General features: G+C 49.7%; 5 protein-coding genes across 5 annotated transcripts; 3 read left to right on the top strand and 2 right to left on the bottom strand.

The window, feature by feature from the left end:
* Nucleotides 1-135: 135 nt before the first annotated feature.
* BDP55DRAFT_734741 (kinase-like domain-containing protein) lies at nucleotides 136-1,470 on the bottom strand (the record flags this gene model as incomplete). Its single annotated transcript, XM_060580242.1, has 2 exons — nucleotides 136-908; nucleotides 966-1,470. The coding sequence occupies 2 exons, from the start codon at nucleotides 1,468-1,470 to the stop codon at nucleotides 136-138; spliced, it is 1,278 nt and encodes a 425-aa protein (XP_060422425.1).
* Nucleotides 1,471-3,448: 1,978 nt separating this feature from the next.
* On the top strand, nucleotides 3,449-3,958 carry BDP55DRAFT_638557 (uncharacterized protein; the record flags this gene model as incomplete). The annotated part of the gene is made up of 1 exon (XM_060573129.1): nucleotides 3,449-3,958. One exon carries the CDS (start codon nucleotides 3,449-3,451, stop codon nucleotides 3,956-3,958), a length of 510 nt encoding a protein of 169 aa, XP_060422426.1.
* A 264-nt stretch (nucleotides 3,959-4,222) lies between these two features.
* Nucleotides 4,223-7,378, top strand: BDP55DRAFT_734742 (uncharacterized protein; the record flags this gene model as incomplete). The annotated part of the gene is made up of 5 exons (XM_060580243.1): nucleotides 4,223-5,210; nucleotides 5,261-5,791; nucleotides 5,856-6,255; nucleotides 6,333-6,359; nucleotides 6,418-7,378. 5 exons carry the CDS (start codon nucleotides 4,223-4,225, stop codon nucleotides 7,376-7,378), a joined length of 2,907 nt encoding a protein of 968 aa, XP_060422427.1.
* Nucleotides 7,379-7,884: 506 nt separating this feature from the next.
* Nucleotides 7,885-8,598, top strand: BDP55DRAFT_721266 (uncharacterized protein; the record flags this gene model as incomplete). The annotated part of the gene is made up of 2 exons (XM_060578506.1): nucleotides 7,885-8,203; nucleotides 8,291-8,598. The coding sequence occupies exons 1-2, from the start codon at nucleotides 7,951-7,953 to the stop codon at nucleotides 8,596-8,598; spliced, it is 561 nt and encodes a 186-aa protein (XP_060422428.1). The 5' UTR covers nucleotides 7,885-7,950.
* Nucleotides 8,599-8,651: 53 nt separating this feature from the next.
* Nucleotides 8,652-10,489, bottom strand: BDP55DRAFT_760983 (major facilitator superfamily domain-containing protein; the record flags this gene model as incomplete). The annotated part of the gene is made up of 3 exons (XM_060580859.1): nucleotides 8,652-9,622; nucleotides 9,671-10,241; nucleotides 10,298-10,489. 3 exons carry the CDS (start codon nucleotides 10,487-10,489, stop codon nucleotides 8,652-8,654), a joined length of 1,734 nt encoding a protein of 577 aa, XP_060422429.1.
* Nucleotides 10,490-23,642: the final 13,153 nt, after the last annotated feature.

Genomic DNA, 23,642 nt, shown 5'->3' on the forward strand with positions numbered 1-23,642 from the left:
TGTCGAACGCTGCACTCTTTAACAAAATATGAATTACAATAACTAGCCAAGACTTCGCGCAAATCATTGAAAATTACTTCCCAGACAACCAAACCGCTTTCGAAAGTCAGCTTTCTGTGCAAGTAGTGCAAAACGTCATGCCCAAGCCTTCCGACTCTCCTCGTACGCTGGCAAAGCCCACCTCTTCATCCAAGCCATGTTTAACACATCCGCTGCATTTGGCCGCTCTCTAGGCCTCCATGCGAGCATCCAGTGTAGCAGCTCAAACAGCGCGGCCTTCTCTTCTTCATCAATAACACTCATACCACAAGACTGCCTCGGCTCTTGTACCCATTGCTCGAAACGCCTATCCCACGTCCATATGTCACGCTTATTACTGAGCGGTTTCCACGCTTCGTCGAACCATTTGAACCGCTGTTCCCATTTATTCCACCACTCCGACGGCAGAGGTCCTTGTAAATGGACCTGCTGTGCCGTGATTTCGTCCTGAGGCGTAAGAATTCCGTCGATAAGAGACCTGTGAGCAAGTAACTCGAAGATAGTACAGCCGAGGCTCCATATATCTGACGCAAAGGAGAGAGGCGTCGTCGGTTCAAAGAACGCCTCGGGCGGACGGATTACGAGGGGTGTATACGATTTAAACCGCGACTTATCTGACGGGCGAAAGGCGACACCGAAGTCGCTAAGTAATAGCTTTGCCTCCTTTATGGTGATTTCATCACTTGCTTTTCCAAGCCACACAGTAGGGACAGCGTATGAAGGAACCCCAGCTGCTGAAGAGGTTGAGTTTTTGTCAAGACGGACGACAGGCTCTGGCTGTGGAGCTCCAAACTTAGCATACAACTGATCCACTGAGAGATCGTTGAGAGAAGGAGGTAGCTGAAGAAGAAGGTTGCCAAGATGAAGGTCTAGGGGAGGACGTTGTCATTATCAGAGAGGTGGCAATGAGGATGAGAACCACGTACCTCCATGGGCATAACCCTGCGAGTGAACAAGAGAAATGGCTATGGCAAGCTGGGCAGCTAGAGACCGAGCAACATCAAGCTCAAATAGTCTCGGGTCTGACGCCTCTTTCGCATCCATAAGACTGCATCTCGCCGGGACTGTTGCAAAACAAGGGTGAGTCCCATTGGGGCCATCAAGACTAAAGCGATTGATGACCGTAGGGATCATCGACGCCTTGTGGGCGGCGTGGCTGCGGTCCGCGACTCCTGTAGTAAGCCGAGATAGAATATCTACCTCCCGCGTGTCTGCATCTGCGGTGCCAACTTTAACGGCGACGTAATTCGACGTCCCTTCGTCAAGAGCAAGCCAGACCGTCGAGAACGTGCCATGGCCAAGCTTGTGTACTATGCGGTATCGCTTGTGAAGACGATCGTCGATTTGAATGGGATGATAACCACCCGGCCGATAGTTGTTGAGTCTTTCCACGTTTTCAATATACCCATAATCAAACTCTGAGGCTGACATCATCGAGTAGGGCAAAGTTGAGAAGATGCGAGATTTTCGCGTTGAAAACGGAGAACTTGATTGACACGGTCGTCGCGGAAACACGCGTCGCAGTAGGGTCTGCCGGGAGTACCAGCGTTTCATCTGTGGCCTCGTGTGCAGGCTGGAAGAAAATATGCTGCTGATGAGATGATTGCGGAAAAGTATAAATCTTGTAAACATAGTAGATGGGGGAGGAGCCTAGGTAGTGAGCAGTTCACGTAGCTGATGGCGGTGATGTCAGACTCGTCAGTGGGTGGTGCTTCTTTTGTTTGAGTGATATTGCTGAGCACAGGAGTAGGCGCTAAAGAGGGGTTCATTTCCCGACGCAACCACTAACTAGTCCGCCCCTAGGTTGTGGATTAGACGCCCCGAAGCGCCGCCCCTTCGACCCCGCCATGACCAGCTACCCCAAATCGCTCCAATGACTGACTTCCAGGAGCTGCGGCCAGCAATGTGCTTGACAACAGGAAGTTGGCGGATGACCTATCAAAATAAAACGCCTTCACCATAAACGCCTCGAAACTTTCTCGGTGCTGACCGCCAACAAACTGTTAGGCGCGGTATTGAGTAGTCTAATTTCCTTGACGCCAGTTCATAACGATCTTATAAAGGATAGTGAAAACGCCCGAATCAACACGACAGCTGTTATATATCATCACACCAACTTGCGCCAGTCTACCATCAACATCGTAGTATTGCCATCTTGCACTATGTCTACCATCAAGAAATCGAAATCGGTTTCCTTGTCCATAAATAGGAACTCTTCTATGCATAGATATTTGTGGATCCGTTTGCTGATAGCGTATATGGCAAGGCCCCGACGGTACCTTCTTAATGACCTCCATAGCTGAAGTCAGAAACTGCTTTCACACTGTGTTCGTGGATTATACAGATGTTGCATGGTCCAACATCCACAAACGACGATAGTAAATGCAGTCTCGACAGTATGCAACACGGGGCTAAACTAAGAACAAAGTAAAGAAGCGATTCTGGCTTTATTATGGAGGTCATCGATGAATGTACATCATGGGTCTCTTTATATATCCTATCAGGAAAAGGGATCCACACATGCCTGTGTATAGAATAATATGTGTCCGCAAAAACGGAAACTAAATTCGATTTCTACTATATTACTTCCTCTTTTATAAATATTACTAATATTTAAGAAGCTGGAAATTGCTTAGTTAGACCTTTATAGACCTTTAGGAATGGCTGTAGCGGCTGGTTTGTAAATAAAAATATGCGGTCGGGGTAGTATTCGACAGTGTGAGTAGTAGCGCGTAATTAAAAGCTACTTAAAAGTATCTATAACCGGCTTTAAAAGCGGTTATTTTCCTCATAGTAATCATAGTGATATGTATATAGTAAGAAAGAGTTTAAGCCTGGCCTGTATAGGTTAAGTTTAGAAAGGTGGAGTGTGTTGTAAAGAGGAAGTAATATATAATCTATACTATAGCAATGTAAATTATATTATTATAGTACTGTATCTTTTATTATTATTTAATGTCTTTTTACTTACCGTACGGCCGGTAAGTATATTTATTATAGGGTAATCATTAGAGCATACCTTAGTCTAGTAATAAACTAAGCCGCTTACGTCCTAGAAAGGTACCAGCAGCTTTTATCGGCCCCGGATACTTACTATACTAAAAGCATTTACTTTCACCGACTTTTTCTTCTAGATCCTTAAAATGGGATAGTTGACCTTATAGGTCAAGAACTGCTATAGGTAGAATATAGCCCAGAATTATCCCGTTTATAGATTTTATATCTATTCTATATACTGGTACCCAGTTCATATTTATTGATAGACTGTATATAATCATTGCTTTGTAAGAGGCTATAGGCGGTTAAAGAGGCATAAGACCGTCGCTAGGACTGTTATATGGGGCATACGCAACACCTGCCGATTGCGCGTTTTCGGTAGCGAAGTGTATTTCATACAGAATATTCGACAATGTCTAGTTACAACAGCATTCCTACCTGTAGTTGCATACGATGTAACCCGCATACGGTATGCCTGGCCGGCTATACATCCGTGCCGGCGTACCCGATGTGCTGCCAGCCTGTTCCGCTACGGCACCAGGACACTTCTGAGTTTCGAGACCTCTTTGGCGGCTCCGAAACTAATGCCTCGCCTCCTCTATTAGATTTACAACTCGACTTTGGGGGATCGGAGTTACTTGACTCCATCCCGCTCCTGGAGGGGAACATAATGACAGCGGGAGAACTGGGGAAGGTGACTGAGTCTCTGGCGGAGGTCCTGGCGAGACTAGAATCAATAGAAAGACGGTCCGTATCCATTCTTTCTCCTCTCTATCTTTCTGCTTACATAGCTAGGCAGGCTTTCACTACTAGCAGAAAACGCAGACACCAAAATGGTGCCGCCAGAGGCATCAACGAGTTATTGAGCAGCGATTACAATAAAGATGACCCGAAAGAGCAGGGGAAGGGAAAGGGATCGTGAGAGGGGTTACTATATTTAGGTTAGCAGGGCGCTCAGAAGGAGATGGGACACTCAAGCTGGCCGGTCAAATGGTTCCGTCTAAAAATAATGTAGATAGTCGCCTTGAATTCGCCTACAAAAACCTAGCGGGAAGGCAGCGTGAAGTGGTCTATTTTTAGACGGCCAAGAGTTCCTAATCTCTATAAAGTGTATACGTGGCCATACGCAAAGAACTATCACATTAACCTGCTGCACTGTGCTCTATCACCCCAGTAGATAGCCACAATGAGAAGTCGTGAGGAGACCTGCTGGCTCAAGCTTCGTCAAAGAGGTGACAGCTTCGTCGGCTTCCCTTCGTGTCGGCTTTCCGATATACTTGACCGCAACCGCGGGCATCCAAGCCTGTTTTGCTGCATTGGCTCGTCTGGTAAGGATGAGGCCATGCGCTGGCTTACCACAGTACGATCAGGCAGACGAGACTTTGGAGATATCCATCTGCAACTAGACAAGGGGGCCAGGAGCATCCACACCGAGCGCCCGTTGCTCTTTGCTGACATCACCACATATGAGAATGCGTCCCTGCCTCTTTCAGACGCCGTTGGCGACTTTGTCGAGTGGCCCCTTGAGGGCTGTTCGTTGGTCCCGGTGACGGCCTACTCCGTCGTGCTGGGCGCGCTAACGGACGTCCTTTGTGTTTTCCTGTCTGATACGGAGGGCATGCGAGATCTGGTCAACATTGTTTCGTCGTGGACCAAGAACCCACTCAGCCTTCCCTTGCCTCTTCCTCGCCTTGTCGTCGTCGTCGAACGCGCTGCGCCTGGCGACTGTTCAGTATCGCAATCGGAAAGAGAGGTGGCGGGCGAGATCCGAAACATCTTGGGTCAGGCCCTTCCAGCCAAGTTCTCCGCTCTCAGCGTCCACTTCCTTTGTCAAGACAAAGACCTCGCGAGCGAACACCGGTACCGACGTCTACGTGATCTCTTAGTTGCCGAGTCGGACCGAGTGCGTGAGAAGCGGGTTCAGAGCCATGCACTCTTCCAAAGTCGCCATTTCACTACCTTGGCAGGAACCGCGTACAAGTCTTTCCGTGATAACCTCCCGGTCGATCTCGTACAAGCGTCCCGCGTCCGCATGCCTATACCCCACAAGATGCAACACCACATACAGCGTTTCCTGCACCGCTTTGGCGGTGATGAAGCCTCCCTTCGGACTTTCGCGCTCCCCTACCTATGCTCCGCCATGATGCTTGACGCCTTCCCGCCCGGGATGCATAGTACGTTTCGTCCTGCTTTGAGGAGCGTAAGCGCTTACGCGCATGTCTAGATTTCGCGCCGGAACAGGTATACCGTTCTTTGTATAAGCCCATCGTAGTCAGGGCGCTGCACGCTCTTCGTCTCCCCAGAACGCATGAGGCCCTTGTAGAGAGAATAGTTCGGAGACTCCACCCTCGCACAGGCTCACAGAGCAGAAGGTATCACCGTAAGTGCATGTTGGCCTACGCCAGACGCTGGAGGAACATCTTTAGCGACCGGGACTGCCTTGTCTGCCTCGCACGAGCGCCCGAGTATCCTCTCTCCTGCGGCCATGCCATCTGCGCCGTTGACGTTAGGCGTATGACGGAGTGCGGATTACTCCCGATCAACGCCTGTCCCCTCTGCGCGAGGCCGGTCAGGGAGTTCAAGTACAAGGGAAGGCCGAAGACGAAAGGCGTCAACGTTCTGAGCATCGATGGAGGGGGTATCCGCGGGATCATTCCCCTACAGATACTGCGACTCGTCGAGCAGAAGCTGTCATCGTATCTACCCGACTACCCGGTGCAGAATCATTTTGACCTCGCGGTGGGCACAAGCTCCGGTACGTGTCATACTTCGCACCCGCCCCGCAAAGAGATTAGACTACTCCGCTGACTCTCGCGTAGGTGGCCTCATCGTCCTCGGGGCTTTCTTGAAAGGTCTTTCTATGATGGATTGTATGAAGATGCTTCGGACTCTCTCTACTAAGGTCTTTCGCTGCCGCCTACCTTGGGTCCGCGGGTTCCAGGGGCCGATGCTCCGCCTCGCCATGGTCTACCTCTTTGGCTCCATCTATCCGTCCCGTACCATGGATACATTCCTACACTCGATATTCGGCGACAACACACTTTTCGGACACCACGACGCCCCCGTGCGTGGGGCCAAGGTCGCCGTGACCGCAACAGGCGTGCCAAAGGGGGGATTCGTCCTCACGAATTACAACGGAGCCGGATCGGACGACAAACGACATGGCTACAAGCATGTTCGCACCACGAGGCCGGCTGACCGTCTGAAGATTACCGATGCGTGAGTGGAATCGCCTCCCGGTGGTGGATAGTGAATGTTAACACGAGACTTGTTAATACTGACGACCTGCTCGACAGCGCGAGGGCGACTACGGCCGCTCCTGGGTCAGTCAACGAGAAAGCGCGGCACGGGCATAAGCCAAGTTCGCTGACAGGGACACAGGTTCTTCTTGCCGCATACCTTGCTGGGCATCGGAGAAGTTCAGGACGGCGCACTCTGCGGGCTGAACAATCCGGAGCAGCTTGCCGAACGCGAGAGCCGGTCACTGTGGCCCGGGAGCGGGAGGCCCGACGTACTCGTGTCGGCCGGCACCGGCTATGTGGACCCGCAGCCAAAATCGCCTCTCTCTCCAACGGGGTGGAAGCCGCCCCGTCGAGGCTTCAGCGTAACGAAGGCTCTAATCGGCTATGTATCAAGCCTTGCCCACGTCATAGGGTCCTTTCTCGACGGCGAGGTTGCTCATACTATGCGGGCGGACGAGCCCACATCACTGAAGCGACCCCACAAGTACTTCCGTTGCAACGTCAAGTTTGATGACCACGTGCCAGCTCTGGACGATGTGACGGCCATCGACAGGCTACGAGAGAGGACGGAATCCGCTTTCCGCGAGAGTCACCAGATAGGCGAGATATCCGCCGCCCTGCTGTCCACTATGTTTTACTTCGAGCTGATAGCGCGGCCTGTTAGAAACCGCAGTAGCGTTAGCTGCGTCGGGCGGATCGTGTGCCATCTAGATGCGGGCGAGGGACTTGACCACCTTATCACCTCCCTCAGGACTGCAAAAGCCGAGTTCTTTATTGCTGATCTTGCGGTTCCCGTTGGGCAGCACCGGCTTGACCATAGACGCTTCCGTTTCGAGCAGTCCGTCCACGTCGAGGTGCAGAATCTGGACGCGCAGTTCCCTATCTCCTTACGAACCGGCGGGCTCAGCCACGACCGCACGCCAGTTCCTATTAGTGCCTCACCGTTCACCTTACGAGGGCTTACGGACGCCCAGGGCTGGAATAATCATTTTGGCTGCGACGACTTTGGCCCGACTAGTCCAGCGCAGATTCGTAAACGAAGACTCCCAATGGCCATAGCCGGTGCATGGAAGAAGAGTCGACTCTCAGGCGTAATCTAGGTCTAAGGGATATTCGATCTATATTTATATATATATATATAGATTTATATATCTATATATCGTAGTTGTGTTAGCGATTTCTTATGGATGGAAGGCTAGTTGCATTGGATTCTGGAATTCTTGTAGAATCAATACGAATAACTATATAAGGGGAACTTAATCAAGGCCAAGTGTCTTCTCATCGAGTACATGTGGTACATTATACCAGAGATTCCACTTTGGAACAACGAGATTACGTAGTCCAGTCTAAATACTAGAAGACGTATACCTCGCTCATAGTACTATTTACGCCTTATACCTATTTGAGGTCTGGGGTCCTAAATAAAAGGGGGAGGTACGAGAGCGAGATCACGGGTATAATATAAAACCCAGGCTAATATCCATTCGATACTGGTCCCATACTCGCGCATTCCTGTTCTTCACGCGAGCTGCCAAAGTAACCTGGCCTCAGGTCGGGTTGAAAGCGCCGTCCCGCTCGTTCAGGTATAAATAGGGAGCCCTCCCATCATTGCGGACGTCTCAACACAACTTCCTTTCTACTCAAACGCCTCGATCCCCTGTCTATATTTACTATGGAACCTCTCGTCATGGCCGTTTTTGATCCCTCTACACGAAAGCCAAGGCTCGTTCCAATACCCATTCCCCAAACGACAACCGGGCCTATCGTAGCCAGCACTGTCTTCTCCTATACTCCAACCAACAGAAGCGTGTCCTCTACAGTGTCTCTTGGTGATTCCATCGAGCTCAAGCCGCCATTGCCCCTGATACCTGCTTCCTATCGTCAGTCGTCGTGCCATGATATAGGGGAAACCACGAACAAACAAGGTATGCGCCGGTAACTCGGAGTGTCAATCAGGCAATGCTAACATGGTAATAGACTCATCGAAACGCTTGTCTTCCTGCCTCTTGCAGAGGCGAGTCCGGTTCTCGAGGACACACGCTCAGTTTCGTCGTCGAAGCGAGTCCAGCAGGGCAACCCCTCTTGCCCGGACCCCGGGGCGGATCGCGTCCGAGGCCTCTCAAACCGGTGGAAATCGGGATTTGAAGACAAAAGAAACTATGGTTCTTCCGCTAAGAGGGAAGGCTACCGTGGCATCGGCTTCATCAGTTGGGAAATGTGCAAGGGGTTGATCGTCTACGGTGCGCCCAGGGAGATGGATGTCATAGCCGGTCACCAGTCACTACCACATCGCCATTGGTACAGGACTCTCACAAGGTGACATGTTATAGTTAGTTACAGAAAGCTTGAATTGCATTGTACGAGGTTGTTATATCACCGAACAAACGAGCTTGCTGCTGCAGGATCTGTGAAGGGTCGATGCAACTGCGGCTGGGAAATGACAAGGCGAGATGTCTTTAGAGTCGCAGATCTGTCCTCGGACACGGCGTCGGATCCATCAAGAGAGAGATCCTTGATGCAGATGATGCTCAAAGCGAGCTGCGTCGCCGAGAGCACACAGAGAAAGATCCATACCGCACGAGTGCTCTTCACAATGGCCGGAACGATCACATCTTCGAGGTCTTCCTTACCAGCACCGGTCGCTGCCTTCAGAGCCTGTGCTACCCTGGCAATGTTCCGAGCCCACGCAGCTGCGTACGGCCGATACACTTCGCTTGCTTCCACTACGCTCCTGAACACGTTTTGGACAACCACGCCGCCCACAGCGATGCCCATCGTCTGGCCCAGGGAGCGGAAGAAATTCGTCATGCTCGAGGCCGCGGATGCATCGGCGGCCGAGACAGAGGCCTGCGCGGCAAGGCTCAGGGTCGTAAACAGGACGCCTATGCCTGCGCCGGAGACTAGGGAGAGAGCGACACTCACAGCAACCGTCATCCGATCGGTCACCACCGTCAAGATGCCGGACCCGAGCGTGGTCGTGGCCCAACCTACCCATAGTAGGATGCGGTAGCGGCCCGTCTTGGAGACCAAGATACCCGAAGCAGCCGAAGCTAAGGCGGCGATGACGGTGTTCGGCAGTACGTAGAGGGCAGCCTGGGCAGCGCTGGCCTCTTTCGCAATGGTGTAATAGAGCGGTAAGTAATAGAGAAGGCTGAAGATAGCCACACCATGTACCAAGGCGCCACAGTGTGCGACAATGCCGTGAGCAGACGAGAACAGGGCACCGCGCATGATTGGCTGCCGAGGAACCCGCTTAGAATAGAGAGCGAAGCCGGCAAGGCCTGCGGCGCATAGGCTCATAGGAAGCAGCGTGTGGGGAGAGATCCAATCGAAGAGTATACCACCTAGGCAGTTATCAGTGCGGCTCCGACGGCATAGGATCGGTGGCCTACCCCACGTAAGAGGAACGAGAAATCCCGTCAGGGAGGCGAGCAGTAAGAGGGCACCGAGCCAGTCTATGCGCTTCAAGGCGTCTCTCGCGCGCAAGACACCCACCCTCTCTGTATTCCGCAAGAGAGACGGTGCGGACATAAAGGCGAGCATAGCGAACGGTACGTTGACCCAGAACGCCCACCGCCACGTCCGGTGTTGCGACAGCGCCGCGCCGACTACAGGTCCGCATGCGCTGCCGAGCGCCCTGACGGAGTTGACCCAGCCCAAAAGCGCCCCGCTCTCGCGCGAGGTGACGAGATCCAGCACGATGATGTTGGTCAAGGCCGTCAGGCCCCCGATGCCGAAGCCCTGGGCGGTGCGCGCTGCGATCAACAAGGCGAACGAGTCTGCCAGCAAAGCCATGCTGCTCCCTAGCGTGAACAGGGCGAGGGCGCAGAGCGTCATCCCAAGCCGGTCCATCTCGTCAGCCAGACGGATCCAAAAAGGTTGCGACACGGTGGAGGACAGCGACAAGGATGTGTTGGTCCAGAAGGCCTCCAGAGTAGAGCCCTGGATGTCCTGAGCGATTGCCTGTCTCGCGTCAGTCAACATAAGAATTGGGCCCACACTGGAATGACCCGGGGTACCGTGATCGCAGTCGATAGAACGGTGCCGTCAAAAGTACAAATGAAGTTCAGCAGGCAGAGGAGGGCGACTACGTAAGCGTTTGTTCTGTGGTGGGTGCGAGCATCGCCGGCCTGGCCAGCATGGTTGGGCGCGGCGCCATCTACGTTGTAGACAGACTCGCTACGGTCGGAGAGTATTGACGCCGCATCCATCGACGAGGGCACTTTTCCTAGCTCTCGCTCCATGGTCGCGAGATCAATCATGTTGAGATAACGTCGGTGGGCTATTCACGTATGAGCCAACGAGCCAGCTCTCTTCAACGCCCGTTAATATAATAGAGTCACCTCTACGCTATAGTCCGAGTACTACGGCTACTACGGCTTATAAAATAGAGGGCTTATGCATCTTTATTCTCTATGCTGACATGGTAAGCGATAAGTAACCGGTCTTGCGATACCGATCAGGCTGACTAGTACGTGCTCTTATCGGAACTGCCTATTAGCTATTAACTACGGGTTCTATACTTCCAAAACGGCGGCTAAGCCGAGATGGTATTTGTTATACCTCTATTATGCCATAGTTCTACCGCGAGCCTCTTATATCCGAGTAGTTTCTTATAATGTCATCAGGCGAAGGCGCAGAAGATCTATCATACCGCGCCGGATCGTCGGCAAAACAGCCGCCGCGTAATATATCAGCTACTCTACGAGCAAGGCGGCTAGCAATAGAACGAGGGGGAAGATGTTTTCGAGACAGAATGGGATGTTGTAGAGCCATATTGAGGGCCCAAAGCAGTAGTAGTCCGACTTAGCGTCTGGCAAATTTGACGAGTTCGACGGGACAAACGAGTCTGTGGGGCTTGGCGGTATTGACGTGCCATTTGCCTTACAGGCCAGTACACAGGACGCACGCTTCGGCCTCTTAGATCCACACGAGCCTGGGGTAAGAGAGCTACAGATGATCTTCTCTGACCCGGACGTGTCGTTACAATCGTTAAAGGAGGCGCTGTGGGACCATATCACGTGAGGTTTTAGAGCAGTGGGCATGACAGGTCCATACGAGCAGTTCAAGGCCAATAGAATGCTGTTACGAGAGTTCCCTTATATAAACTATTTATACGTAAGATATACCTAGTATAGTAGCGCGATGTCCCTTGTTGTTCATTATAAGCAAAGGCTATAAAGCTACTTGACTATGGGCGTTGTTACGTGAATAACTTCTATCGTATAGTCACAATAGGGGCATCGACGTAGGTAAAAGAGAACGGTTATCTATTGAAAGTAGGAAATGAGCACTAGGCTCGCTCTGAAGTAGAGAGTGTAAGCGAGTGTGGACCTCGGTGATTATGTAACCGAGGTCACGTGACGTACTGTGAGGTCACGGATGGTTGAAGCCATCACGACAATTTCTTTGAGCACTGTCGAAGTATATTTCATATAGTTGACTAAGGTAGGAGCTAATTATACTTACGCCCTCTTGTTTCAACTTGTGTGCTAAAAGCATACGAAGTACGACTAAAAGGTGGATTTTCAACTAGTATATATATCACGTAACTATATAACTAAGTGTCGGATTGGAAGTCCAATTCGACCTCGAGGCTGGGCAGCGCAGGGGGCAACTACGACCCCTGAGTAGATTCCGACTGTCCAGCCAACCTACGGTTGGGATCTCCCTTTTACATACCACGCAGAATCAGTCAATACAGAGAATTGACCCTTCGTCACCCCCGAATCCATTTGGTTCGAACCAGGTCACCTGTGATAGAGGTGATACCAACAGGCTATAACGCGATAGTTATGTCCCGTTAGTTGCCCTTATTATTCGCTGGGGAACTGACCGAAGATATCGACATAATGTTTATCATTCTCGATTGGGACGGTGATTATTAATGTAAGAATCAGCGGCCCCGCAAGTGCAATCAAGTCAATTTTGACCCCTATACTTGCTGTTGATGATATTTTTCTTGGTGTTTTTGACTAGTTGGCTAACTTGCAAGTTATTTAATTAATCGCTATATAAAAACACGTAATCTATAATTACCTAAGCGGGAGATATATAAAGCTATTTACGATAGGCCTAATAGTCTAAAGCTATTATTCTATAGTATAATCCCTCTTTTAAGCTAGTTTTTCGATAATTAGAGACTCTCTATAGTCTCTAGCTTTATACTTATCCGTTACGACGTAAAGGTTAACTTAATAATATTAAAAGCCCTTTTATAGTCGGCCGCTATTATTAAGATAATAAGGATATCGATCGTAAGCCGAGAAAGGGTCGGGAAGATATCCGAATAGTCTAATTATTACCGTAAAGGCTCGAAGGTCTCCCCTAGAAGTTAACGGAGGTAAAGATCGAGCTTATCCGTCCGGGGTAAGGTCTACCGGTACCGGCTATTAACCTACTACCGGAAGTAACTATCGTTATTATTTTAAGCCCTAGGGTTAACGGTAAGGCCTCCGCGTTATCCTCTATAGCCGGAGATACTCTTTTCCGGGCCGTTCTACTAATACCACTTATTATAATACTCTATAAGGGATTTCTAGGCCTTATCGACCTATCCTTCTTAATAGTTATTACCCTATATATCTCGTAAATATAAGATCCTATATAACGGATAGAGAATAATCGTACTAGAAAATAATAATAACTCCCCTAACTTACTATAATAATAAAAGAGCTTTTATTACGACTACTTAATACTACTACGGAAGAAGGATTACCACTTCTCGTTAAAAGAGTCGAATCGTAAGGTAGCTCGTAAGGCTAGAGATACCTAGTCTTTACGTATATGATCTAAAAGGGCCTAATAGTTATACTAACGACGACGGGGCCTTCCGGATCGGGTTTAAGATAGCTATAAGTCCTTAAAGGATCGTTAATTAAAGGAGAAATCATAGAGTTATAATAGGTCTTTTAGTTAACCAGATATAAAAAAGGTACTTTAAACCTATCGTAACCTCCTATAATCGATTATATTTATTCTTAAATCCCTAGCCTTTATACTTCTTTGTCTAGTAATAAAAAGGCTCTAGGATTATTTCTATCTCGATAAGAACCTTTTAGTTATCGAAAGATAATAGATACGTTTTCGGTATATATTATTTAACGTTATCGTCGTCGTTATTTAATAATATAAAAGCCTAGATTATATTTTTCTTTTTAATAGCTCTTTTAATTATAAAATATATACTATTTTAATAAATATTATTATTTAGGATAAACTAGACCTTATAGATGTTACGCCCGCCGCAACTTGTCACTGTGGGCGCGTAGCTATATAATGCAGAACAAGGGACAATGATGCCGGAGTCATCATTATCGAAGCTTTTGCTTTGTGGCGCAGTTGGTTGCCTTGACCTGCTCGTAACAATAGAACGACTTAGAAAAGATCCGGAAATCGGAGTCTCCGTCGATCTTGGCCGCGGCCTTCCGGTATTATTCGGTCCGTTATGGAGAGACCCGGACGTACTTAACGATATTCCGAAGCCGGCCGACGGGCCCGAGTCTCCGCCAAAGATCAAAATCATTGTTATAACGTTAAACAAGCCGGTAATACTCCGATTTAGCCTCGAGGATCTCCTTATTAGCGCCAAATAAAAAGGCCCGGACCGTAAGGTTAAATATATAGCCGTAGTACCTTATACGCCGGGCCTAGATATCCGTCTCCGTTATCTCGGGATATATATCCCGATAAAAGGCACGGAGGTAGGTATTGTTATTAGTTACGTTATCGGAAATAGTTACTCCGATCTGGTTCCGGATCTTATATCGACTAATAATATTAAGGAGGGTCTCCGAGAGGGTAATACCGCTATGGTCTCAATAATATTAAGAGAAGCCTAAAAGGCGTGACCGTAACGTACCGTTAGTATCGATAAAGTAATAGGTAACGCCTATAAAAGCGTAAATATTAGGTAACGACTATAGGTCGAATAATAGGTATATTTTCGATACCGCTAGGTAGAGCTCCGTCGTTACGAGACCTTCTTTATGCCGATAGTAGTCTTAAAAACGGTCCCGAATAGATATATAATCTTATAGGACCTTATTAGCGACCTCGTTATTATAATACCGTAAGATCTATTAAAGGAAGTTATTCTTAAAGTAGGTAAAAAGGAGGTCGGTAGAGATGATAGAGGTAATATAAAGATCCTTTAAAGTCATAATCTTAATCTTAGGAATATTATTATTATTAAGGCGTACCCTCTTATATAAAGGAGGGATTAATAGGTCTAATAAAGAGGGTTAAGTATCGGTATTAAGATCCTTATCTAAGAGGGTTAAGATCTTATAGATATAATAGGTACTTTAGCCTCGTTAAAGTAGACTTTATATAAATAAAAAACTTAAGATAATATACCGAACTAAGTACTTTTATATATAATAATAATAATAATAATACTAAATACCCTAGGGGACCCCTTTAAATTATATCGTTAGTAACTCTACAAAGAGGGCCTAGCCTAGCCCTAAATAACCTTAATAAGAAAGTCGCTATAATCTTAAATCTAGCTAGATCGACCCTGGTCTTTTAGCCGAGCTAATTATTATTTAAAAATATACCTTTTATTACTTACGATAATATAATATAGGTTATTAATCGTAGGATTTAAAAGAATACGGATAATAAGGGCTATCTCGATCTATATAGAGATCTATAGGTATAGGGCGCCTAGAACCGTATATATATTAGCAAAAAAAAAGAAAGTAATAATAATAATAGATATTGTAAAGCTTAATAAATAATAGGGGTAAATAATAAAGGTAATATATAATAATATAAATCTTTTCTAAATAACGTCCGATTACAATATTAAATATACTATTTAAATTACTATAATCTTATCTACTTATTATAAACTTTTTAAGAAGATCCGCCTTCGTCTAGTATAATAAAGGTAGTCTAAATAACCTCTATAATATATATAATAATAATAAGGTTAATAATAATAATATATTTTAATAGTTAGGTATACTTAAATAAATAGGGCAAGGGTGTTACGGCCAGCTAGTCGTAGGGGTATGTTCGCAGAAGTTGAGGCTGCGATACATTACACGTCTCTGTCGGATAGCTTCGAGGAAGCTATTGTCTGTCAATCGTGGATGGGTAAGGCTTCGGTGATCAATCGTAGTCTTGTCAAAGATGATAGCTGAAAGCGGAAGCAAATCCTGATACGAAGTTAACTACTGAAGAGCTATGGAAGTTTGTTCTTAAGCCCAGCTCAAGTCCATCTTATATACAAGTCCTGATCCTAGCTAAGTCCCTTGTACCTTGGGTCATCTTGGATCATTCCGATCCCATATGATTGTTTGGCCCCCAAGTCGTGTTCGATCATTCTGATCCAGAATGATCGTTATCCCTTATCTTATCGTCACGTGACTTGTACCATAGTTCTTCCGTTCCGTGGGGAGTCACTGATGTTCCTTGTTCCGTCTGCATATATGGTGTACCGGAAAAACATCAACAACAGCGAGAACGAAATTTTTGAAATCGGAGCAAAAACAGCGCCACAATACACTCCGAAAGGTCAATTGGATAGCCGTGTGCTCGTCGCGAAGCCCATAACGACGTAGGCACCATGGCAACCCCATGGCCCCAGGAGCAAACATGGCCAACGCACCATCGAGAGCACGCCACTCAACTTAGCAGACACCTTCAGACAGCACTCAAATCAATCGACACCGCAAACGAACACCCCCTTGACCCGAAAGCCGTGAGACTCACTCTCATTGCCACCATCTCCCTGCTGGCCAAATTGCAGAAATTGCCCGAGCTCGGACACCTCCACCAAGCTATTGAGAGTCTACGTGCGGAAAACAAGACAGCCCACGAGAGCAACATCCGCGAATCGAGAACCATCAGGATTGCTATGCAGCAGAATACGGCCGAACTGAAGGAAAACACCAACACAACACGCGCAGCCAGCGCGGCTGCCAAGGAGGCTTGGAAAGCCAGCGAGCTGGCGGTCAAGGTCGTGAAGGATATCAAAGCACTGGAGCCGATGAATCAGGGGAACACCGTGCAGTCATATGCCAGCGTAGCCGCCCGAGGAGGACTTGCAGGGAGCATGCATAACCCCTGTAACCAGAGAGCGTCCCAGACCCAGATTCTGCGTGAAATCATAGTGAACATTAGAGACCCTATCACCATTGCCAGCATAAGAGCCATGAACCCCCGTAGCCTCAAGGCGCACGTAGACCGCGCCATCGAACAAAGCAGCAACGAGCACATCCGCAAGCTCAAGACCGTGTCCGCCAATCAACTCAAGAGCGGCGACCTGAGCGTCAAGACGGCAACGACGAAAGACATGGAGGCCCTCCGGCACTTTGCCGAGGACTGGGAAAACCACATCGGCAACGGAGCCGCCGTGAGGATCCCAACCTACGGAGTGCTGGCGCACGGCATCAGAACCAGCTCCATGAACATGGATCGCTTTACAGAAATCAGAGACGACCTGCTGCAGGACAACAAAGCATTCATCCCCAGAGCAGACATTAAGTACGTAGGCTGGCTGACCCAATCGGCCAGCAAAAAGACGGCATCATCAGTGGTCGTGGAGCTCTCAAGGGCAGAAGACGCCAACAAACTGATTGACGAGGGACTCATCTGGCAAGGCCAGGTATTCCAATGCGAGCGATACGATAGACAGTGCCGTCTGAGACAGTGTTTCAAGTGCTGCGCATACGGCCACATAGGAACCCAATGCAAGGCAACGACAACATGCGGCTACTGTGCGCAAGAACACGCGACCCGAGATTGCCCCTCGAAAAGCGACACGACGACCCCAAGGAAATGCGCCGCATGCTACGGCGAACACGAGGCATGGCACGGCGGATGCCCTACCAGGATACGCGAGAAGGCCAAGATCAAGGCCGCCTACGGCCTACGGTCGAGGTACCATCCGGAACAGACGGCCCCGTCGCCGGTCCTAGGATCGGAAACCCGGACCAGGCCGAACCCGAGAATCGCACGGCCGCCACTGGAACCAGGACAATCCCAGGAGAACCGCCCGAGCCGGAGCCGGTCCCCAACGAAGAAGATCCAGAAGAGGCCTAACCCGACAGCAACCCAGGAATCGGAAGAGACGATCACCGTAGCCGCAGAGAATACGCGTCCGAGACGCACAATCATCCGATCGCGAAGAGCGCTCGAGGCGCTCGACCCCAACACGCAGATGACAGACACACAGACGATAAGCAACAGCACAGCGATGGAGATCGTCGTCGACGATAGCGAATGAACGCACAACATACACTCACAATACTACAGTACAACGTAAGAAAGTCGAAGGACACCGTCATGGCGACACTTCTCCGTGACCCGAACATCGATAATTACGACATCATTGCTATTCAGGAACCCTGGAGGAACCCCTACAGCGCAACGACGCACCATCCGGCCAACGATCGGTTCCACCTGTGCTACCCCTCGAGCGAGGAAAATGGCCCGGCCAGGGTCTGCTTCTTCATCAACAAGAAGCTCGACCACTCTCGTTGGCAGTTTAGGGAGGTTAGCAGAGATCTCTGCACTCTGGCTATCGCAACAGATGACGATACCGAAACAAGCCTGGTGCTACATAATGTGTACAACCCGTCACCGCGGGAGGAAGATCGGCAGCCGGTCCTACAGCAGCTACGAACAACACTGGAAACACACCAGCACGTCGAGCAAATCGTCGTCGGCGACTTCAACCTACACCATGAGCTGTGGGGAGGCAGCGATATCCGAGCGCCGGACCGCGAAGCAACCGAGCTCTTAGACCTAATGGACGACATGAACCTCACGAGTCAACTGAGAACGGGAACCATTACGTACGAAGAAGGAGATCGCCGGACAACCATCGACCTCTGTCTTGTTACTGTAGGTCTTGTTGACCGAATGATCAGATGCGAAGTAGATCACAACATCAACCATGACTCCGATCATCTACCCGTAGCAACGTCGCTGCACCTAGCAGTGACCGAGCTACAGCGAGAGGAGAAACGAAAGTGGAAAGCTATTGATAAGGAAACATTTATCGAGACTCTCCGTGGATCGTTGCCAGAGATACAAAGGCCAAGAACGAAGACAGCGCTCGACAGATATGTAGAGACAACCATAGACGCCCTCTCAGCCGCTATCAAAGCCGCGGTCCCGACCAGCACCCTTTCACCAAAGTCTAGGAGAGGCTGGGACGAGCAGTGCGCAGCCATCCTGGCCGAGACGAAGCGACTCCGCCGCGACCACAGCAAGCGACAGACAGAGGAGAGCTGGGAGGCATACAGAACAGCACGCAACAGGAAAGGACGCATCATCAAGAAAGCTCTCCAACAAGCACACCGCGAAGCAGTCGAAACAGCGGCCGAGTCACCTAGATCGCTGTGGAAGATCGCCAAATGGGCCCGGAATAGACAAAGCCAGCCGCCTACCGTTACGCCGGAAATCAAGAAACCCAACACGTCTCAGGTCGCCACAACGCCTGAGGAGAAAGCAGCACTCTTCAAGGAGACCTTCTTCCCCCCTCCGCCAGAGGCAAACCTCGAAGACATCGACAACGCATCGTACAACAATCCGATAGGCCTGCCGCCAGTATCGGAAAGCGAAGTAGAAGACGCCATCCAGGAAGCAGCACCGCTGAAGGCCCCGGGCCCCGACGGCATCACGAACCTGGCACTTCAAGTGGCGAGACCTTGGATCACGCCACATCTCGTCCGCATATTCAACCAGAGCCTCCGACTAGGATATTGTCCACAACACTTCAGAAAGTCCACCACGGTGGTGCTCAGGAAGCCAGGCAAAGACAACTACACAGTGCCCAAAGCATACAGGCCGATAGCCCTCCTCAACACGGTGGGCAAGATCATGGATGCCATCATAGCGAGGAGACTAAGCTACCTTGCCGAAACACACGGATTGCTGCCAGATAGCCACATGGGCGGGAGAAGACGTCGGTCGACGGAACACGCACTGCACCAAATCGTGGATAGGATATACGAAGCCTGGGGTTCAGGACAGGGAATGGTAGCAAGCCTACTTCTCCTGGATGTGTCAGGCGCCTTCGATAACGTTTCGCACCGCCGACTCCTGCACAACCTGCGGAAGAGGCGGATCGACGAAACGACGGTGCGTTGGGTTGCCAGTTTCCTCGGATGCCGAGAGACGGAGATCCACGTGGATGGATTCCGATCCGAAACCTACAGGCTCGACACCGGCATCCCACAAGGGTCGCCCCTTTCGCCGATACTCTACCTCATCTACAACGCGGATCTCTTGGATAGCTGCAATGAGACCGGAGACACGACAGCCACCGGCTTCATCGACGACGTAGCGATCCTTGCCGTGGGAGACAGCACGGAGGAAACCTGCCAGAAGCTTCAAGAAGCGCTTCGGAAAGCCGAGACGTGGGCTCTCACTCACGCGTCCGTCTTCGCGCCCGAAAAGTTCCAGCTTACCCACTTCACACGAGCAAAAACCAGAATCGACACAGACAAAACACTCCACAGCCAGTGGGGAGAAATCAAGCCCAAGACAACCTGTAAATACCTCGGTCTCATCATGGACTCAGCCCTCAAGTGGAAACAACACATCGACGAGACAGAACGCAAGGTCACCAACACCGTCACAGCACTCAGCAGTCTAGGCAGTTCCACGTGGGGCGTGATGACGAGAGAAATGAGGACGATTTATAGGGGAGTGGCAATACCACAGATGATGTACGCATGCTCGCTGTGGTCCAACAGCGGTTGGGGACAGATGGGTTACACGAAGAGAACATTAAACAGACTGCAGAGGCTCCAAGCCAGAGCAGCCAGGGCAATGTGCGGAGCATACAGAGCAACCTCGTTCCCAGCACTAGATGTGGAAATGCACCTCCTGCCAGTCGAACAACAGATATGGAAACACAACATCGACACCATCAGCAGAGTAGGCATGGCCGAAGTCACCGCACGTAGAGGAAAGAAAATTAGCCCAAGACAGACGATAACAAACCGAATACGCGATGGACAAGATGTTAGCAACGAACAACACGAACACGAGCACATACCGCCCTTCATCACTCCCCCGTGGTGGCAGGGACCGCGTGTCCACATCGCCGGAGGCACGGAGCAGGCCGAAAAAGAACACGAACGCTGTCTGGAAAACAACACCGACGCAGCCCACATCTATACAGACGGCAGCGGCATCGACGGTCAGATCGGAGCGGCAGCAGTCTGCACAACCACACAGCAAACTAGGAAATCTCACATGGGGGACGACACGACGTCCACTGTCTACGCGGGAGAGCTGCAGGGCATTGTCCTGGCCCTGGAGATGGCGCAGGCAGACAAGGAAAACGGAAACGACCGAAGCAAAGTCTTCATACACACCGACAACCAGGCCGCCATCAGATCGTCAGCCAACCCAAAGGGGAAGTCCGGCGCGTACCTTCTCAAGGCCATCGCAGAAAAGACACAAGCCCTCCGAGAACAGGGACTCGAAGTCGAGCTCCGATGGGTACCTGCCCACATCGGTATCCAGGGCAACGAAGCAGCAGACATCGCCGCCAAGGAGGCGACGGGATGGAGGCCAGACGGACAGACAGGTCCCAGGGCAGACAAGCCGAGAGCCTTGTTCAAACTCAGGTCGACAGTCAAGACATGGTCGCACAAACAAACCCACCACGTGTGGCAAACCAACTGGGAAACCGAGACGCGAGGGAGAACATCGTTCCGTCTCACGCCGAAGCCGACAAAGAAGGTCCTCGGCCTCCACGAAGGCCTCAGTAAACGCCAGAGCGCACTCCTGGTCCAGATGCGCACGGAAAAGATCGGGCTCCAGGACTTCCTCTTCAACCGAAGAGTACCGGGCATCACCAACGCCAACTGCCCATGCCGGGAGGGACGACAAACGGTGTCGCACATCCTGCTGCGATGCCGCAGGTTTCGACAACTCCGGCGCCAGGCATTCGGAACCCTCCCAGGACGACACAATCTCCGGGTCATACTGAACAAGCGCAAAGCAGCCGCCAGGGCAATCCGATTCATAGAACAGACCGAGATCCTTGGGCAACACGGGATCGAGTCGCACACCAGACTAAGCTGAGCATTGGGGGGAGACTGTAGGTACGTTGAACCGTTGTACGAGGAGAAAGACCTCAATAGAGCCTAGACACACGTGTACATTAGTAGAGAACCGCAAACTACACTTGGTGGCCGCCAGGGGTAGATGAGGTTGGAGAGCAAAGTGGGAGATTTGGAGACGGCTGGTCGGTGTTTTGCACTGGCGAAGTGGGGCGCTACGGATTAACGTCCGGAGCGCGTCGGCTGTTGGCCAAACCCCGCTATCCGGGCATAGCTGCTGACTAAAGCGGCCAAAACCGAGTAGGAATCAATCAAATCAAATCATATATGGTGTACCGTAGCCGCCGCAGCCCAGCTGGGCAGGCCCTGAATTTGGTCATGCATGTTGGGTCGTAACAAAGGGCTAATCTATAGCCTCCTATTAGCTAATATATAAGATATTAAGTTATTTAACAATTCTATAGGGTGTCGACTTACTCGATTGGGAAGTGGTGATGGCATCCCTTTGCTTGTTGGACTCGAATACTCTGTTGATTAACTTGCACTTGTGGGGGCGCTGGTAAGGATATACTACTTTAGAAGCCAAACCGCCTCCGCGTTTTTCTTCACGACCACATATAGGATGTGGTTTAGAGCAAAGCTATTCTAACAGGAAGGAAGATCAACTTAAATATCTAGCAATAGGAGAAAAATGATGATAGTATCGCTATCTATCATATACTCGAGCGGCTCTATAACCGTAAGGAGAAGTCCAGAGGCTGGGAGACCTATACGATATATGCGGGCAATGCCGATTTCGGTTTGTACCGAAAACCAGCGAATCCCTGGAGGGGTCAGGACCACCTGGTGGCAATAGATTGTAGCCAGTACTTCTATAAAGGCGAGGCAAAGGAATGGGTCTTCTCCAAGTATAGCGAGAATGGTTTCTTTAAGGGGTAGTCCGAAAGCTTTTCTTAGCCCTAGTAATTCTTTATTTCGTCTTAGTACGACGTTATTTTGCTGTTTGGAAAATGCCCTAAAGTACGGCTACGACATTCAAGCCTGCTATGAAGATAAACACGTTGAAAACTTCTAGATAGCGTTAAACGGGCAATGTTAGCCAAATAAGGCCAGTGGCGCCATTCACGGAAAGGAGCGACCGAACGAGGAGACGTTGAGCTTGAGCTATCGGCCGTCTTATTCAAGGACTCCAGCTGTTTGTAACTCCATTACGTCTTGTTCAACCCCGCTTACTTGATGTATTTAGTACGTAACAAGGTCTACGAGCGATCTAATAAGACGCCTTGCCGAAGAACCGAAAGATCTGAGCGAAAATCACATTTCCCGATACTGTGTTAATGCGTCAACTCGGCTGCCTAGTTGATATGAAATGCAACGGTAGGCGATAAAGAGCGAAGCGATAAGCAACAGATCGGGTTAACATATGCCTTGAAGCAGAGCAGGCCCCGAAGGTGTGTACATCTAAACAGCCCTGACTAGAGTATAACTAGAGGCCCTGGATCGATTGACTGCATCTATAGAAGTATAGCCTATTTAAATAGATGTTATTGGAATACAAGGCTACGCTTAGAAGAGGTCGCTTAGCTATGAGGATGAGTAAAAGCTTAGTAGAGCCCTTGTTTTCATAAGGCCACGCGTAGTAGTGAGCTGTCTTGAAAATACCTACGTTTTGAAGCAGTAAAATCAGCTTGAACCTACCCGATGCTAACGTCGCGATGAAATTGCTCTCTTTAATGTTTTAGACTGCTAGATTTCTTAAGAAAAGGGATTGACTTCAAGACGGACGGGCAAAAAGCCAGAACTAGTAAGCCGCTTACGCTTAGCCACCCTTTGTGCCTGTTTCTGCTTAAAAAGGCGCGCATGTTTACCATTCTCGTCATTCACATACTTCGCTACTTGTTCTGGCGCAGTATCAACTAAAATTATATCCATTTCTGCCTCTCTGCCTCCCTCCTTGAATCGTCGAGACAAATTATATTCCTTACTAAAACTACCACAAGCACCTCCGTCAGCCTAAACCAGAAAGCAGCATGTGCGGTTATCTTAGGTATACGATAGTAACAGTATTTTGTATTGTACTATACGGTATCGCCACTAAGTCTTTCAGGTGCGGCCAGATCACCCGCCGCCTTAAGGACGGTATGATCGGGGTGAGTAGGGTGAGCATGGCTGGGTAGTAAGCCGATGTTAGTGTTAGGTTGCACGTCCTCTATTTCTTCGCTCATAGGAGAGACGAGTAGCCAATGAACATCATTCACCAAGGAACAAGAAGTTCACATTCAGTCTCACTTGCATGATGTACCGGAGTATTCACAGCATCGGTCA

The sequence above is a fragment of the Colletotrichum godetiae genome (assembly GCF_030913485.1).
Source record: "Colletotrichum godetiae strain CBS 193.32 chromosome Unknown BDP55scaffold_87, whole genome shotgun sequence".
Classification (NCBI taxonomy): Eukaryota; Fungi; Ascomycota; class Sordariomycetes; order Glomerellales; family Glomerellaceae; genus Colletotrichum; species Colletotrichum godetiae.